The sequence below is a fragment of the Aptenodytes patagonicus genome, chromosome 24 (assembly GCF_965638725.1).
Source record: "Aptenodytes patagonicus chromosome 24, bAptPat1.pri.cur, whole genome shotgun sequence".
Classification (NCBI taxonomy): Eukaryota; Metazoa; Chordata; class Aves; order Sphenisciformes; family Spheniscidae; genus Aptenodytes; species Aptenodytes patagonicus.
Genome location: NC_134972.1, coordinates 5,155,631 through 5,175,142, shown reverse-complemented (window position 1 = coordinate 5,175,142; position 19,512 = coordinate 5,155,631). Strand labels below are relative to the sequence as shown.

Below are 19,512 nucleotides of genomic sequence, written 5' to 3'. Positions count from 1 at the left end.
TCACGGTTTTCAATGAGATGTTGAGTTTGGGGGGAGATGTTATTTTTTGCGTTGGCTCCCTCTTGCAAGCCAAAGGAGAAGTGTTGCATGAGAAGCGTTTGGGAATTGCTTTCTTGGATTGGACCTTTCCCTGGGCTTTCTTGCCAAAAAAACGTCCCTGGGAACTACAGACCATATGCACGGAGATACTGCAGCTCTCTGCTGCGATACAGCCCCGCGGTCACCCCCGAAGGCCTCAAAATCAGCTTCTCTCCTACCGCCAAGCCTCAAAACACGACTCAGGACCAGCATTTCCCCGGGCTGATCCAGGAGAGACCTCGTTGCTCTCAAAAAGGCCACGCCAAAGCTTGCAGGGACTACCCAAACGCGTCATGAGCCCGCCCGTGCTCTGCGAGCCTGAGCAACACCCTGGGGCGCTAGGGAAAAGCAATAAAAATGAATTTATATACAGCTGCAGGAACAGCCATCCTTGGTGAGGAAGAGCTTACCTGCAGATAACCAGTTCGTTTTAGGGGGTTTGGGGAAGGAGAGGCGAATCTTGTACGTACAAAGGAAAAAGCCAACGTTACCTCTTTATCGAGCGTCCTGTATCCACACAGGGTGTTAATGACTTCTCCGGGGACCTGCGAACAGAGAATTGGTGAACAGACTTAGCTCGGAGAAAGCCAAAGGGGAAATATGAGAAATAAGAATAAAAAAATAAAGAAATAGAAGAGCTCGCCCCGTTGCCTCGACCGTTCAGCGTAGCACCTACCCTCAAACCTCGCTTTGCTACTGCGGGCTCCTTTTTGCCCAAATGCAATGCTGAAACCGCGCACGTTGGCAATAAGTTGTTGGGTTTTTTAATTATTATTATTTTTTTTTAAAACCACTTTTCTCTCTGGTTTCTGCCGTTTCGGAGGATGCCCAGGTCGCCCCCAACGCTCTTCCAGTGATTTGAGCTGGGACCACCTCCACATCACGTGAACATTTAGCAAAGCAGCTCTTTCAAAACGTTGCCTTGATTTTCTCCTAGTTTAATTCCGGCCACCTTTTCTAACACCTTCAGTTGTGTCTCTCCTTCATAATAAAGGGAATTCCACAGGGATTAAACGTATTGGGTTCTCCAGAAATCAAGCGGGAATTTCCCCAAAGCGTCCTAGCACTTTGGGGAGAACCATAAGGATTTTAGACATCCCCAAGGCTTAGATCTTTGTTGGCCAACAAAAATGCTTCGAGAGCTACAGCTAATGAGAGAAATCCCTGCCAAACGCTGCCATTCAGGACCTTTATCAAATAAAATCAAAACCTAATTCCTCTGCTTCTGGTCAGGATGGAAAAGCGGTACATTTTGGGTTACAAAACGGATTCTTGCTCATCCCAAAAAAAGCAAAGCCGGAGAGTAGCTCCGGTGCATCCTGAGCTACTTGGGTACTTTGCACCTCTCGGGATTGATCTTCTGATGGGGTTTTTTTTGGCTTGTTTCATGGATCAAACAGCAGCTTCCATAATGCCGTGTATTTCTAAAGGGGCCTTGTGCCCATAAAATAATAACGTGCTGAAATTATTACGCTTTCAGAAAGATGGCTTTGACAACCAGTAAAAGCTCCTGGACAACAAAACAAAAACATCCCATGCTTCGGAGGCACAGAGATGAAAAAGAGAAATGTGCACATTTAGGTGTAAATTATGCTTTCCTCCAAGACACAGCATAAAAGAAACGTGCACCTCCGGACAGGCTCCAGACATAAAGCTGTAATTGGCAGGGAAATTATTCCAGCGCTACCCTACCCAAGAACTTCTGTACCTACCACCTGACTCACAGTGCTATCAAAAATCCCAGCTCTCACCTCTTCGAGACACTATTTACAAACTGGGCATAGTTAAGGAGACTAATTAGTCCCTGCGCATATGAAAGACTTGCAGGGAAATCTGGAGATGAGCAGCAAAGCGCTCAGCAGGGTCGATGAGAGAGATCTCATCCAGGGTTGGGACCATGACATGGGAAGCCTTCAGCATACGGGGAATTTGCGATGCTCTTAAGGTAAATGCTGCCGCCTACAGTGGTATAAAGGAACCTTCACGTGACCAAGGATCCGTCTATTTGGTTTACATTAAAAAAATAAACCTTTTTTTTTTTTTTGACAGCTTTCAGTTGTCCTTGCTTTTCAGACTCACTTTCGTTGACATCACTGGACCCTTGCCGGTGAAACACCACCGCTTTCTATCAGGCTCATCGTTTGAACGCACCCGGCTACGGCACAAATTCATCACCGCTTGTCTTCCTTCTTGCGTTAAATAACCAAGGGTTTCTCAATCATCTCCAGCCCGGCCCGTCTCTTTGAGTAATTCCCTCAACACCTTGGATTTGGGAGAAGCGTGGAAGATAGAAGAGTGAAGTTTTAGCCTTGATCCACTTTTGTCAAGGTCTTGCATGGAAGAAAAGGTCAGAGCTGAATTGAAATTTCTAACATAAAACCAGGCAGAAGCCTTTATTTTTCCAGAATGCATTTTGATGCCTTCAGGGATCACAAAAGAGCAACACACACAGACGTTTAAAACCCACGGAGGGCAGAAGGCTGCAATTCTTGCACTTTTTCTTCAACCAACCGCTTTTCCCCCCAAAATCAGTGCCAAATGCCAGCGGTGGCACTTCACAAGGGGTTCGGAAACACTGCGCTTGGCAGAGGCAGAGCTATACTGCGGCTTCCCGAGAGAAGGCACAAGTGCCTTGGAAAACCATTTAGAAAAGCACTTAGAGATGAGGATCCAGCCTCACACCCTCAAGTAGGTGGATATTTGCCCATTCCTTCTTCCTGGGAAGACTTGAAGGTCTACGCCCTCAGAGATGAGACTCCTCAAAATAGCCAGAGCATCTTTGGAGGATGTCTGCTCTCATTAGCGCAACTCAGCCTGCCCTGGAAGATGCCCCAGGGGATGCAACACAAAGCTCTGGGAGGGTTTTGTAATAGAAAAAGTCTTTTCTTGGAAAACAGGATGGTTTTATGGCTGTATGTAATGAAAAGTTGAAAACACGTTGCAATCAACCCCCTAATCCATGTGTCACGCTCCTTCCTTGAGACAAGCTCGCTTCGGCACATTTCCAAATGACATCTCCTGGAACCTCTCTACTTAAATCTCAAAGGTCCTCTAAGACAAAAGGATGCTTCGCTCTCCATCTTTCATTCACGAAGGCACAAATAGAGAACACACAAGAAGAGAAGGGTTTCTTGCCCTACGAACTGGTGGATTTATAACCGGTTGATAAAAAAGGTTATTCACAGTGGAGAGAGCATCGTGTTCATCTCTACCCAGTGCAGAAGAATTCATACACGTGCCCGGGTGGTCCCTGGTTATCCCTCCAGCTGCAGGGCCAACGCAAGATCTTCTCTTCAGCCCTCAAGTAACATATTTTGGTGGAAAGGATTTTCAGCGGGGCTTGCACGTCACTAAGACCCAGCCAGATACGTCCAGAGTATCACACACAGGTACCTTCTTCATCCCGAGGTGCAGAGGTGCTTCTCCCACCTTCTCAGCCCGCAAGGAAAACCCCCACGACAACTTTGCAATTTCAGCAAATAGCTACGAATAGACGTGCTGGAGCTTACGGTAAATGCAATTATGGGGGGTTTCACTCTGTTCTTTAAACTAAATTTTTATTAGTTTGTCTTATGTCGCGGACAGCAGAAAACTCCCAAGGGAGCTGGCTCTCTTAATCCATTTCACGTACTATTGATATTGCGTCGGGCTGATTTCTTAACCAAAAGTGCCCTGCAGTGCCAAAAATCAAATCTACGAAGAACGAGGCTACATCTATCTACCCCGTTACTCTTCTCCCCAAGAACAGGTTTCATTTCTCATGGAGATTTAGAAGCCTTTGGTGAGGTCTCGCTTCCCATAAAACCGCTCCGGTTGTCAGAGCCACATTCACGGGCTTTAATTCTTGAAAAAAACGTGGAGGATTTACTGTGGACTTTCCCTCCCAGGGGCTGGCTGCTCCAGTCCTTCGCTAAAGCATCCTCCGGACCCAGCTCATTGTAATGGGAGGCCAAAAAGTTGCCTTATTTCTTACCCTACTGTATTAATCATCTGTGATTTCTTCTATCTCCAATACTGCCTGCTGCGGTGAGGACTTTTGTTTGCCAAATTGCCACCCGAAACCGTGGGGAGCGTAAAAATACTGAAAAATGCACTTGACTCTCTCCAACACATCCTTACTCGTAATACAAAAGGACAGCACATGAATTTCTAATTCCATCTTCAGGAGCTTTAAGATTCTTAATCAACGCCCTGATTAGAGAGGACAATTATTTTTGCAGCCGATTTGCATGTCAGACTTCCACTGATAATTAAGACACCTCAGATTTCCCTCTTTTTCCGTTAAAAATCCAACAACAATACTGGACTGATGATATATTTTCCTTGTGCAATTTGTAAAGCCTGGGGCACGGCCAGGGTTCAAAGGCAACGCTAGCACTCCTGATGCTCTGAACCTCGAGGAGGTTTTGCTACCAGGATTATGCTTATCAGATCCTTTTTAGCAACGTTTATAGCATTTCTGGCCACAGCGACCAGGGATATTTGCAGTTTTTTTCCCCTGCCTTGGCCCAGCTCCTGGCATTTTATCCACAGCATGTGTTAGATTGATTGCAACGAGGCGGACGGTTGTATTAAACAAGATGGTGTCAGAGCACTTAGCTTAGCCTCAGCAGAAAAGCGCTGCTTGCGGGGGGGCGTCTTGATTTTCGGCTCTGAAAACCAGCACAGGAGATCCTAACGGCTCTGCAAATCCACTTCCCGCTCCCTCCATCTCTGTTCGACCCAACTCACAGCATGTTGGAAATGCAGCCTTGCAAGGGCAGCTGCTCACGAGAGTTTTTTTTTATTCCATTGCACAAGGGTGGCTCTTTATCCAAATACCTCTCACGGCCCCATTTTCAGCAAAACCCTCAAAACCTCCTCGTTAGGAGCGGACACCAGCGAACATGATCCTCATGTACCGCTAAACCCCGCCGCGGCCAGCTGAGAGACGTGTCCTCTTGGACAGGAAAGCAGAGGACAACAGCTCCTTCGGCTCCATGCTGAGATGCAGCCCGGTCCTTTTAAGATGCTGTTATTTCTCTGCGAAACGATCCTCCAAACCATTTTATATCACACATCAGGTTGAAAAACAGGAACTCGGCATTTCTAACAACTCCTCGGCATGATACAAATGCAATTAATAGCCCAGTGCTTTGGTAGTTATTCTACGTTAAAACAGCAGAGCCTACTAAAATACAGTGTAGCCCATATATATATTTTTTAGTTTCTTTAGCGTCTCGCACTGATGCTGTCTCAAACCACTTTGCAAGATAGCAATGCAGTTTACAAGAAACCCTATAGCGCAGAAATGTGCAGTAATAACCAGTCGGAAGAGGGTGTTTTGCTGAAATATTGACTGAAATAAAGGCACTTCCACGTGCCTTGGCTGCCTTACCTTCCTGATACAGCACGTGTAGGGCACCCCGCACGCCAGCGGCCCGCTGCCGTTGCAGGAGTGGTACTGGTTAACCTCCCAGTCTCGGTACTCATCGCCGCCGCAGCAAGAAAACTGCAAGAAGAAGAAAAAGAGAGGATGAGACGTGCAGCTGAACAAACCTCGACATCTCCAGCCCACCAACGCATCTCCCCTCAGGCCTCGCCCGGCATCTGCAACGCTGCTTTGCAACGCCAGCGTTGAGAGGCCCCATTATTTTCTGCTTTCCAGGACCCTAAATACAAAGTTGAAGACACCGTGTAAAAAAAGAAAAGTGGGTGTTTAGCCCCATTTAGCCCCATTTTAGAGGTGTGCGGCAGTTACAGACGCATACACGCGTGTATTGGAGGCATCCTTGCTTTCACAAGCCCAGGAAAGTTCAGGCTCATTCATGCTGCACTGATTTAATTACAGGTGACTAATCCATCCCACTCCTGGGGCACGCAGGAGACACGGCTCTTTCAGCGCCTTGAATGAATGTATTTCTTGGCTCTTGAAGGCAGCTCGGCTAGTTGGTGCCATTCGACAAAATGCTAATGAGGCTCCGCAGTCTAACAGGGATTTCTCTTCCCATCAAGTTAAATTAGAGATCAAATGCCACAGCTACAAAGGAGAAAAGCTGCTTTTTTCTTCTGTTCGCACAATGAAAAAGAAAAAAGTTTAATGGAAGTCATTTTCTGTTCTCCACAGAATAAAAGTGGGCTTGTTATATACAGAGTCATCCCTTGTCTTGGTAAACAAGCTTGAATCTTTACATTTTTCCCCCCGGAAAGAGAAGCCTGAAGTGGGCAGGAGAGGTGTGTGTGTTTGATAAGACGGAAAAACCCCAGGTTTTCCCCATTTCTTTAAGCACGACACTCTTCAAGGAGCAGTTTTCGGGAGAGGTTTAACCCTGTGAGCATCTGCTCCCCCCTCCTGCTGATGGGTCGGTGGCAAAACTTGGCCAACGGGAGTAGGAAAAGACATCAGCTCTTGGGGTCTTCGTGGCCTCCTCCCATGCCAAAATAGGCAGACACGGCCAGGAGCAGCCAACCCACAGATTTACAACTATTTTCTAACTTTCTACCTTTAATTCCTCTATTGTTTTTAATCCTTCCCATATCAGTGAGGGAGACCAGCTTGCAAAAGTTGCCTGGAAAGAGGGGGAGAAAAACACCTAAAGGGATATTGGCTATTGCCGCCCGTTTGATATCCCCATGCTACAAAGAAGTTTTTTCCATTTGCTTTTATAACCGTGCAAAAATTGGTACAAAATCCTTATAACGAGGCCTACTAGCTGCTGGGAAGCCTCACCGAGGTGTTTTCTTCTCTGCAAAGAGAGGTTTAGCCCAAACTACTGTTGTGCCTGGATTTATTTCTCATAAGCTGAGACAGACTTTGGTGTGGGTTTTACTTTCCTGCGGGCTCCCGGAGCCCAGGGAAGCATAACAAGTAGAAAAAACCAAAGAGAGCCCATGGAAAGAGCCTCGCGGGTCACATCCGAGGAGCTCTCCGTGTCGAGAACCGCCGCCGCCGCCGCCACCGGCGAGATGCGGGCTCATTACGGCTAAAACCATCGCCCTCGAAGCAACACGCTCCAACGAGCCATGCTGGTGAAAGCTGCCTTTAATCTTCCCCAAGAAGAAAGGAAGAGGTTTGCAAGCGCAACACCTTCATCCCTCCAAGCCTTACTTTGAGTTTGGAGCCACTCGGGTTCGAGCAAGAACCGTAGCCCCAGCAGCTCTTTGAAATTCAAATCCTGTGCTCAGCAAAGCGGTTTGAACGCTCCTCTTCCACCCATACTCAGCAAACCATTAAAAAAAGATAAAGCGAGGAACAGTGGAGAGCTGCAGTTAGTGACCTGGGGCAAACCGGGGCTTTTAAGTCATCGTTGTCTCCAGCCTCGCGTCCAAGGGCTGCAAAAGGCAGCAGTTCAGCAAAAATAAGTGATAAAAACATATAAGTATTATTTTCTTTAGGGCAATTTATCTCAATATCTACTTGCTCACAGGCAGCCAGACCGAGTAGGTGTCAACAGGTGAAACCGCATTATTTGCGCCACCATCCTGCTCATGTAAAATGTTAATGCCTGGCACTTCGGACCGTAATTACTTGTTATTTTTACTGTATGATACTGGCTTAAGGGTGTGAAGGCAGTTGGCTCCACTTTAAAGCATCGCTTGAGAGAGGGTTTAAGCAAAATTCAAATCCTAAGGAGCGTAGTGTGGTTTTGCCTGATCTAAATAAGCCGTGGGCCAGCCAACCTACGCATAGACAAGGTTTTTAATAGGGAAAATGGCAAGAATAACCACTAAATGATGAGAACAGGCTGCTCTGAGCTTGTGTTTTATCAAAAAAGCAGGTCTGGGTGCAATCCTTCCAGACCGACTGCAAGTTTTCATCCTCCCAAAGGGAACCGGGCTGCTCAGGTCCCGTAAAACCAATTTCCCTTCTCTTAAAAGCAGATATTCCTCTGCATTGCTTCTCCCCGGTCCTACCCTCAGGACGAAGCAACTCTGCAGTTCCATCGCTGACATTCCTGGTTTGGAAATCATAGGCTAATATAAAAGCTCACAGCAATGAGCTGCACATCCTTGCAAAGCTCCTTCTCTCGCTACAAGACAAAATGTGCAGATGTTAAGGACTTATCAGCGACACTATAAGTGACCGCAACTTCTTTTAGTACAGAGAGAGACTTTGAGATGAAGATCTCCCCCTGAAAAGTTTTTATTAAAAGTGAAGAAGTAGACGGGAAAAATGTTGTAAAACTGGGGTGAGACTGTATGATAAGTGCCTGATCCTCGCTTCTTTGGGGATACAGAAACCTTCCCGCAAATACGCCTGTTTTATCTGGAGATTTGTGGCCTAACCTCCTTGCCAAGGCTCGTTGAGGGTGGTTCCAACATGGACTTTGCCACTGCTTGCGGCAGCATCCATTTATCATTCACACAGAGAGGTCTCAATTATAGCATCCTCTCAGAGAGGTTGGAGTAAAACTTGAAAAAGATTCAGATCTTTCTCAGAATCAGTCGTGTCTTGAGACCTTCAGGGGGCTCCCAGTCTTATTAATGCGCCCGGCTTGGTAACGATGACTCCAAGAGTCAAAAGCAGGTATTTAAGCCAAGAGAGGGGAGCGTGGAGGGCACCCCCAGCCTTAAATTCCAGCCACTTCAAAGAAGAAGGAGCTTCACAGCTTCCTTTTCTTCAAAGCAAGAGATAAGATTCACATATTTATGATGCTCCAACCCATAATGAAACGAGAGAAATCAGGCCGAGGTGAGAACAAAGTTCATCTGAAAGCAGCTTTGCTGGCAAAGCCTGGCTCTGCTCTCCAAAACCAGCCCAGGAGACGTAACATCACTGCGATTTCCCTCCTAGATCTCAAGTTTGGGGTTTTTTCCCACTTATTTTTCATTCGCCAAATGCTTCGAGCCAAGCGCTTCCCTCCCGCAATAACACAAATAACGGGTGAACCAAATATCCTCACTCAAAACATGGGCAAACCTACATCCCCCCGATTCCCAGGAACGGCTTCTCACCAGTACTGGAAAAAACAAATGATACGTTAGAGCCAACCAAGCTTGTCCGGACCGGCCACACGCTTAACGGCGTGGATAACAACTTCAAATCCTGACTTTACTTGGCTTTTCGATGTCCTTGGGGGGATGCATCGTTGCTTTGCTGCAGCGCGGCTACCTTGGGTTTCGAGAGACGAAAGGGAAACACATCTAGCCGGGGCTCAATGGCAGGAATTAGGAAGGCATTTTAATTTAATACTTAATTTAATATTTAGTACCTCAAACAAACTACATGGTGCATAAAATACAAGGCAACAGCAGCAGCTTATCAAAAGTTTGGTTAAAAAAAAATAAGATTTGCGAGGACAGTTTTATCGACCTGCAGGTTGGCCCGAGGATAGGGGACGGATCCTGCCGACTCCTGGCTGGCTCTAAGCATTAGATACGAGACAGAATGTGCAACCACACCCCTAAAAAAATTAAAGCAGACTATGCCAAGTGCCGATATTGGACTGGACATAGCTCTCGCCAGTCCCAGGAGCAGCTTGCCCCCGGTGCTGCCCACGGAGAGGCTGGAGCTCTTCTCTCCTTCCAGCTACTGCGTGAAAATGCTTTATCCGCAATTTTCCCGTTGAGTCAAGGGCTTGGCCAGCTACTGATGATGCCTCGAGTAAAGAGACATACCTAAGGTGGCCTATCTAAGGGTCAGTGCAGCCCTGAAGCAGCTTTAGCACATTTTATTTTATTCCTCCATTTCTCTCTACGCAGGTTAGGGTAGCTATCAAAAAGCTTTCAGGCATTAGGCACCGGTTTCCCATCAAGATTGGGAAATATAAATATCCTGGTATGGTCCACGCCGTGGTGTGGAGCAGAAGATGCTCTTTGCAGGGCACACAGACGGCAGAATAACTCACCAAAAACCCTTGCGGGGTGGGCTTGGAGAGCAGCACAAGGCAAAACTGTGCAAAAAGAGCAGTGCAAACCAAGAAAGATCAAGATATTCAAGAGAGATCAAGCAAGGCACCCTAGGGACGGGAATAAACTCTAAAAATACAGGGAAAACTAATGCTTCTGCTTCAGTGAGGCACAGAGTTAACCACTCCCTGAAAAACTTCACAACCACACCTCCCCGATGCCACCCCCCTCCAAACCCGAACCTTTTCTTGTACAAAATCCAAGATGTTCTTGAAGTCAAGGTCATCGTAATAGTGCCTGATGCCCTCTTGGATGTTGGAGTGGAAAACTGCATTCATCTGGGGACAGAAAAAACCAAAAACACGGCTCACACGTGGAAAAGGCACCGGGAAAATATTGCAAAACGTGAAAATTTTTTCATAGCGAGCGTTGCCAGCTGTTACTGGAGTAAGAACTCAACCCGCATGCTGGCACAAGCCTATTTCTTGGGGTAAAATTCATCACTTTTGAGCTCTCAGGGTCAGCAGCATCCCATAGCACCTCTCTATTTCCTGCACATGCAAGCAGACCCACGCACCTTTACCCACCCAATTTTTCCTACTAAATTTAATTATTAAGGTGCCTTCTTCAAAAGCTCCCTCAAGCTCTCCGAGCCCACTGACTAAAAGGATTTTAACCACTGGCAGGGGGGGTTTCTGCTGCATTAGGAGGTGAAATGGGCTGCGACAGCCGACGCTGCCGGCTGCACGGTGATTTATCCGTGGGATGAGCTACGTGCAGGAGCAGAGACCTCATCAGAGCCCTCAATCGCTCCTAATCCCAACAAATCATTCAGCAATTCAATCAAGCCTTGAAAGGGAACGGTGCAGCCGGCCTGGGGTTCTCCCTGCTGCTCCTTCAGCCGTATCTCCGAGGACACTTTGACACATCAGGCACTTCACATTAAACACTAATTGAATCGAAAATGTATTTTACAGATGCCTGGGAAGCTTATTAGCGAGCTGGGAGCGGGGGCTTGAAATGTCCTATGCAAAGCCCGGCGCAGGTTTGTCGTTTGACTCTTGACAAACCGCCAAGCAGAAATATTAATGAAGGAAAAAGGAACTTTTTTCTGAGTTAGAAGCAGGGGAAGGGGGGGGTGGGGGGGGGGAAGAAAACGTTTTCCATAATTCACTCTGACATGAAAATTAGAGGTTGGGCAAACCGGGAACGGGGAGAAGAAAGTGAAAAAAAAGAGAAATGAAGGCACATCAGAGCAGCAAACAAAGCCTGCCGACAGCGAGGGATCAGGCAAGGGGATGTGAAAAACCTTTAAGAAATTGCTCATGTGGAAGTTTATTAAGATGTTGATTCCCGGTTTGCCCACCGCTAAGACCAACACAATGGGAAACACCCGGGTTTTACCGTTTTCTGCTTGTTTTCCCCCAGATAGGCTCACCCCATGATCCTATTGTCCTCCGAGAAGATGCCAGCCCAGAGGCAGCCTCTGTAATTAAATCTTGATTTTAAGGTGGGAGATAAATGTCGCAGGGTTAAATCATTAAGTTCTGGTTATGAGACCTCTCCACTCCCTTCCCTTCAAGGACGCCAAACCCGTTATCTCCGATAACCTCTGAAAACCCATTTGCATGTCAACAGAGCCCATTTCAATGTTCAGTAGCTTCGAGGCCACTAAATCCGTTCCTCGCCCCTGCTTATTTAATAGAAAATCCAATTTAATATGTTTTTAACAAGTTTAATAAACAACCATTGTTCCAAATGCAGATTTGTGCCTCCCAACAATTTTAGGTCAAGTGGATTCATCGCTTGTCGGATCTCTCTTTTCTCTCTCCCTCATTGTTTGACTTTTAATTAGGTTTTGATATTGCCCGTTAAATTTAAATTAAGGGACAATTTAGGCACTAATGGTTCCTACTCAATCCAGGAGTTTAATCACGAAGCTGCAGTCCCCTCTCCTGATGGTACCAGCGTTTCCCTGTTGCATCCCTGCAGTGCAGGATGGTGCTGAGCACCATCATTGAGGCTCAAAGGTGGAGCAAAGCAGAGGATTTAATGCTGAATTTCACAAAAATACAGCCTTTACGTGCCAGCACGTATTGATTTTTTTATACGCGGGAAAGACTCAAGCGATCTGATTTTCCTCGGAGAAGCACATCTCTCTGCCAGCGCGCCGCATTTTTCAGGGATCAGAAGGTTTCAGAGAGCTCTGGGAAGCTGCTGGATCCAAAAGGCAACGTCCTACCCCCATTGCCTCCCTTCAACTTTGGGGCTCACCGAGCACATAACTCCTGACCCCAACCTGCCTTTGGGGCTCACCGAGCACATAACTCCCGACCCCAACCTGCCTTTGGGGCTCACCGAGCACATAACTCCCGACCTTGAGGGGTTTGAAAGCATCAAGCCGTTTGCGCAAAGAGGAACTGATTTATAGAGCCCGTGAGGAGGGATTTCGGATGTTGTTCTCCTGCCTTGTGCATTCATTGGGCCAGCAGAGATTGAGATTAGCTATTTAATCGTTTGATCAATCGCAAGGGTAAGATTAAATTGAAAATGGCAGGGTTTCTTCAGCAGAAGGCGGGCGGCCAGAAAGGACATCGTTGGAAGCATTTACCATCTCGCCAGCTCAGCTGTAACTCAAACCCGTCCTTGCAAGTGCAAGCCCGGAGTTAACGTAATTGAGGCGAGGAGCTTAATGAGTCCTCAAGAAAAAAAAAAACAAAAACCAACAGGTTTTTGGCTGAGAGTCTACGCAGGGAGCTGCGGCTGCGGCAGGGGCTCTGGGGGGTGCTGGAGATCCATCGCAACTCTGGAGCAGGATGGGCAGCCCCAGAAGAGCAAGAGCAATGAAAACCTTCCATTTTCAGGGCGGACGCTAACAGATACTTGAGGATTTTCCTCCCCGATGGCAGGCGGGGCTGCGGTTTGTCGCCGCGCAGCATCCAAAGGCCTCCTGCTTGCACCCACCTTGTTTTCAAAGATGATTTCGATGAATATCAGCAGCAGCTCCGTGAGGAAGATCACCAGGAGGACCCAGAAGAACTGAAAAGAGAAAGGGAAGGATTAGCCCTGCTCCAAGTCGGGCTGTGTCATCTGTCAGTGGTTAACCGCAACAAGGGAGACCTGGAAGCCGAGAGCTGCTTTGAAACACTTAGAAATCAGATCATTTCATTACGAGCTCCCCCAGGGAGCTGCAAATCTCTTCCAAAGATCTCGGTCCTAACAGGGAAAACAGTTTGCTCCCTTGTAGGAAGTGTGGCAGGAAGGAAAGAAGGAAGGACGGACGGATTGAAAAAAGAAACCAGATGCAATTTGAACGGCCAAATTCCGCACAGGGAAACGGGTAAAATGGCTGCAGTTGGAGCAAATGTTATCTCTGGGTAGATATAGGTGTGCAGCATCCCTCTGTGATGGGACGCTGACGCTTGGTTGAACACCGACGTTTCCAAGCTGAGCATCCAATGGAGGATCATCCATCCCCCAGAGTACGGGCAATAACTCCTGCCTCTGCCAGAATTGATTGTGGCAACAAGTTTTGGCTGGAAATCGGTGTCCCGATGGAGCAAACCACTTAAACCAGAAGGCCTGACGTTCTTGCAGCCCACACCCACCAGTCTCCTAATGCTTTGGTCCCTATCTGAGAGGTCCCACCGGGCATCACATCTGACTTTGCAGAGGATGGAGAGCAAAGCTCTGCTCAGCTCACACTTGTCTCCCCAAGGCTACCTCCATCAGCGACTTTGGAGACTCGCCAGGAAAAGGAAGGTGGAAAGTTACCATGGTAACTAGCTAAAAATCCAAAAGCAAGTTAAAAAAAAAAAGGGGGGCAGAGGTAATTTATTACCACGATATTCACTTTGACCATTGGTTTAGTAGAACAGCCTGTTTACAAAGGCGGGTAGCGCAGGGACCCGCATGCCCAGAAATTATTTCCCATGCTCGGCAAAACCAAAGCGCCATTGCAGCAAAACACCACTTCATGCCCCAAACCGTCGGGGTTTTTAATTAGCCACCCACCAACGAGTTTTGCACCGTGCTTATTTGCGAAGAGCCAGCTCGCGTGGCCCCACTGGAGGAGCAGCACCGCTTTCATCACCAGCTAAATCAGCTCATAACGGGTCAGGTATAATTAGGCAAGGAATCCCATAATTAAGGAATACAATTAACCAAGCACCTGTTATCTCGTAGGCAGAGATGATATGCAAAATGCCGCACGCATCTCAACTGATATAAAATGGAGTTGCTTCGGGAGGAAGCCCAAGGCAGCGCGGTTCATGGTTTTACCAAGCCGGGCATGTCTAGATCTCGCAATGCCGCAGCAAGCAGCAAGAAAGAGAAATTCCATTTTGGAAACACATTTGTTCTTCAACCTTAGCTAAAACCCAAGGGAAAAAAATGAGCGCTTTGTCCTCTGTTTACTGGGAAAAAGCGCAAAGTCTTACCAATCCCACTGTAAGCAGAGACAAAAGGCCATGGCTTCAAAGTCCAAGTGGAGACTGTGTTCATGGGCAGACCAGTGCACCAAGAAACGCCTAAAAGTCAGCTGGATGCGGCACGTGGAGCCTTTCTTCTTGCCAAACCGATGGGAGGCTCCTCTGAAAGCACCAACCCTGCAGCTCTTCCCAGAAACCAAGGATTTTAACCCTAGAGACCCCTCGCGCAGGTTGCTAGATGGTTTTTCTGCTCTTTCTAGCGCTTTGGCCATTGCACACCACGCACCAATTTTGTCCCCCGCTCTATTTCCTTCTTTCGGTCTCAATTTCTGCTGTACAGCTTGTCGAGGCAAGATATAAAAGGCAAGGTTTATGCAATACAATTCAGCCTGCTCCGTGCATATTGAAATCAAGGCTAATATTTAATATCCAGGTTTGATATCTGATTTATAAACAAACACGGGCGTGTTGTGCAGAAGGTCCGTGGGATGCCGGCTGTACCTGGCTATTAGAAAAATGATGACTGAATGTGGCTTTCAAATGCTCCATCAGATGAGGTTCACAGGTAGCAAACCCCACCATTTCCAAGAGCAAGCCCAAAAAAAGAGCTTAGCTTATGGTCTTTATAAATGGGGGGAAAGTGCCAGTATTAACAGGGAAGACAGACACGGCAGATGCTGAATGCAATTCCTTGCAAGAGGGAAACTGCAAACCTGGGAAGTCACATAGGTGATGCCGAGCTCCCCCTGGACACCCCACAATACATAACGTCGCCTTCAGAAAGCCGACAATTTCCCTTATAATTTATAGAGGATTTGCAAGAAAAGCAACCACAAACCCAGGTCTCCAGCGCAAGCCTTGCAAATGTGCAGCCCGAGCGAAAACCAGCTCTTCTTCCCCCAAATAACGGACGAACGGAGCACGCAAACCCTCGCCGGCTGCACGGATATAGCAGAAAGTGGCACTTTTTTTGCATTCACAAGGATTGCAGCAACTACCGGTAACAGTAATGCATAATTAGGGGCGAAACTGCTGGCAACATCTACGACCATCCCTTTTAACTAGTGCATTGCAGCCCTTGCTGTCTGCCAGACCGAGCATGAATAAATCAGCATTTTGTTCCTCAAAAAGACTCCAGCAGCAAAACGAAGAGCAAAAATCCACATTAAACAGCATTTAATCCTGCCTTGAGCTGCTGTAAGTTTGCAGCAAGTTCAAAATTACAAAGCAAGTAGAAAAAAAAAAAAATCACAAAGCAGTGTGGCCAGGGGCTGGTTTTTCCCCCAATTTTTGCAAAAATTCACCCTTTGCATGGAAGTGGTGGCACGCGAGTGGGCGGTCGTGCCTCCACGACGTGACCCTCCGGCCGGGCTTCACTGCTTACATCCTCGAGAAGAGGCGAACGCTGCGGAGGGAGGACCGGGAAGGTGCCCGAGGATCTCGCCCATCACAAAGAAAAGCCTAGCTTTCACGGAGAGAAACTCCCCAATAAAACCTTCATCTTGCTCAAGACAGCTGGATCGGGGAAAAGTTGCTCAATTCTTATTAAATTAACACTCGCCAAAGCCAGTTCCCTTTAAAGAGCTCATCAGTCCAAAAGTTCACAATGAATTATACTGCTTTCCCTCAAATACCTTGACAAAAAGATTAATCACCCCCGTTCCCATGAGCAGCAGAGCTCCAGGCTGCTCCTTCCCTCCTCTAACAAGTCTCCAGAGCTGTTTTGTTCATCATTAATCTCTCCCGAAGCCCAACGGAGCGCAGAAGGAAAGCGCCCGGGGACCGCGCTCTGCCTCAGGTTTAAAGACAAGTCTCCTTCCAGTTTGGGGAATAACCCCCTTCATTAGGGTCATAAGCAATATATAGGTTGTCTGGAGAGATCCCTTTCCATATGTCCTCTGGGTGTTTGGTTTTCTGCCACCTCCGCACGCCAGACAGGATGTCTTGCCGTCAAGTTTAAATCTCCCAGAAGCTTAAAAAACACCCGAAATACTGAGTTGGTCCAGAGTAAATGCTTCCAGCCGTGGGTCTGCCTGATAGAGGGGTGCAAACCTGCTGCTGCTTCACTTCCAGACCACGAGCAGCGTGCAGCCGCCTCCAATTTCCAGCTCGAATGGGTCCTCGCCAGGCAGAAAGGATGAACGCGGGTCAGGGATGGGTTGGAGGCACCGAGGCTGAGGGATGAATAAACCACGCAGGGATTTATTCGGGAGCCAGCCCAGGGAAGGAGCCTTGAGCCGTGGATACAGGCTGAGCATCACTCCTGAGCTCAGATGCACTCGAGACACCTATGGCCACGGGAGGTTCAGACACGCCAAGCCCAAGTGTGACTCCAATGGGATTTTGGACAGGAGAGGAATGCTCTGCTTGCCAGGGATGAGGCAGGGAAAGGAGGAGACGCAGCCGGTAGGATGGAAGAGTTCCTGGAGCAACATGAAAAGCACCAGAGAAATCAGTGATGTTTGTTTAATACGAGCAACCTCCGTCTGCGAAACGCTGCTGCGATCTCACAGCGTGGCTGGGGAGAGCGACCGGCTGCCACAACCGCAGGGGAAAAAAATTAAAAAAAAAGAAAATCTCCAAAAATCCTTCCTTGCTACCCGGCGCCAGGAGTTTTCCATGCGGCACCCGGGGGCTGAGAGGGGAAAATATTTGCTTCTTGATGATCCATTTCCTACTTCAGGTCAGTCACAGGAAAGGACGAGATAATAAGAGCGGTAACAAGGATGACAATTTCTAGAGAGCCCATGCTACAAGCCAAAAAGAAAATAAACAAACCTATAAATAGATTCCCAGGTACTTTGCAGCAGTACACTGGGAAAGCTGAGGCTGAAGATGCTGCTCTTGAATCCTTCTGCCCTCTTGATGAACTTAACATTAAAATAGTACAGGCAGATCATAAACAGCTGCCCAATTTAAGAAATCGAGCGGGTTTTTTGCTGAGAAAAAAGTTATTGGTCGTACTTAAAAGAAAGGACAAGCCCCATATAATGAGACCCTATAGAAGCCAATGGAGGAGGAATAGGAGGGTTTGAACCCCCTCTGCGAAGGGTGGAGATAATTTTATCCTCGTTCCAGGCTTTACAGTCACCGTTAAACCCCTGTGGGAACAGGCACGTTCTGCATTCATGCAAACAACCCCCCAGTATTTTATTTTTATCCATTTCTACAGCTGCTTCTCCAGCGAAGGAGCTAAGTCAGCCCCACTGAAGCCAATGCAAGAAAAGGGTTCGGACCAATTAATATAAAAGCAGCGACAGGTCGTCAAGGGATGGAAAATCTGAATTTCCCATCCCCAAGATGAAAAGAAACTCGTGCAATTTAATTTCTCTTCCTATCCTACGGATCCCCCCGGTTTTGGATGCACAGAAGTTTACAGGGTGGCGGTCCCCAGGTTTCGCTGTATTTTGGGGCATCCAGAGAGGGAACCGGTCGTTCCCTCTTGACGCACGGAAACAGATCGAACGTGCAGCTGCGTGAAACGCACCCGATGCAGAGGCGTGCGATAAATAAACCTTTCACTCTACCTGGGGGGCCACTAAATCATCCCCTTAGCAAGCATCTGCCGCCTCCTCTGCCTTCCTCGAGACCAGCCACAGAGGAGTTCGCCGTTTCATGTGAGCACAGAACCATGAATCCGGTTGCTTTTGTCCCCCAGATTGAAACTTTAAGCAATACTTTTGAAGAACCGTTTCTTCCTAACGACATGTTAGAGCTTTCTCCCACGCAGAGTGGCCCTTTCTAAGGGTTGGCTTTTTTCCTGAAAGACACTTGCATGCAGCCCTTCCTCTGAAAACCCAAATAATTGTTTATTCCCACATAGAAACAGCTTTCATAGTCGCCTTGAAGGGAAAAAAAAAAAAAAATCCCCAAAATCTGTCAGGAATGTCTCCTACACAGATCAAACAAAGACAACAAAGCCCAGATGAAGAGACTTTGCAGAGCATCTTCTGGTTTAGCAATACAGCAATAACCCTCTCTGCTCAGGACACTATTTTATTCATGTAAACCATGTTATTTTATTTAATTTATTTAATGCACGCAACGTGCCCCTCCTGCCCATCCACCCCGGCTGGGACTCTATTACTCCTATCTGGGTTTCACGCATGCATTTGCCAAGCCTTAAGTCAAAATATACATTTCCTTTATGCTTCACAAGCTAAATAAGCAAGCAGCCTGGTTTTAATCCCAAAAGAGCCAGTAGCCTTGAAAACCAAAAACAAATCCAAACGCCGAGAGCCCTGGGCACGCACCATGGTCGGTCCCCCACGCCCCAGGTATCAGCCCTACCTTCACCACGGCCCACACATGCCTGCTCTGCCCCTTTGAAGACCAAATCTGCTCCCCAGACCTGACAGAAACCCCATTTTTTCCCCCCCTTTGGGCTTTTATAGCCTGCAGCTGGGTCCATTTTCGGCTGCTGTTAACCCTTCCTTGGCTATAGCCCTGTTACCCTCCACTCCCATCTCAAGACCAGGACGGATGCTGCAGCTAGAACATGCTCATGTTCCCAAAAACCCAAAGACAAGGAGGTTTTTATGAACGGGGTGGATGTCACCTCTCAGTGCCCCCCTCCATCCAGCTCCAGGAGCAACGGCTCCTTTCAAATCTAATTTATTTCAGAGTTTGAGGGCCAAGCAATCAAATTTCGCAATCAAATTTCACCTCTTTCCAAAGATCTCTGTGCCTGTTGCTTTCCCCACAATCAGGAAAAATATTTCAATGGCACAATCGGCTCAACCCTTTAATGAGCACCAGGCAATTCACTGGAAACTCCTAATGCAGATTAAACCACTTGGACGCTATTAATATCACCTCGGATTTTGCAAAAAACCTCTCCTCAGCCTGATTCAGGCGCTCACCAGCATCTCTTCACCGTGCAATGGGTAGCATCGACTTTGAGGGATGCTGGGGAACCACCAGCAGTTCTCTTTAGGGAGTAAAAATGCAGCATGAGATATCTTTCATTGATTAAAAACTCATATCGAGAAGGTAAGTAACTCCAGAGATGTCCATAAATAATCCACGCTTGGAGGATTTTTGGCAGGATTTTGTAACATCAGCCCTTTACCAGGCTTTCCAGAAGCTGTGAAGCCCCACTAGTTCACTGCAAGGGTGGCTGTTGTTATTGCAATGGCTAATTTGGTGATGCGATTAAAAAAGAAAGGGGCGAGCA

At 47.4% G+C, this 19,512-nt stretch overlaps 1 protein-coding gene across 1 annotated transcript in view; it reads right to left on the bottom strand.

Moving 5' to 3' along the window:
* Positions 1-19,512, bottom strand: part of LOC143170579 (tetraspanin-15-like) — a 46,095-nt gene that overhangs the window by 10,355 nt on the left and 16,228 nt on the right. The window contains exons 3-6 of the mRNA XM_076358989.1: positions 12,871-12,945; positions 10,149-10,244; positions 5,456-5,569; positions 570-623 (exon numbers count right to left, since the gene is read on the bottom strand). Of these exons, the coding sequence (XP_076215104.1) occupies positions 570-623; positions 5,456-5,569; positions 10,149-10,244; positions 12,871-12,945 (339 nt within the window). The remainder of the gene's footprint in view (positions 1-569; positions 624-5,455; positions 5,570-10,148; positions 10,245-12,870; positions 12,946-19,512) is intronic.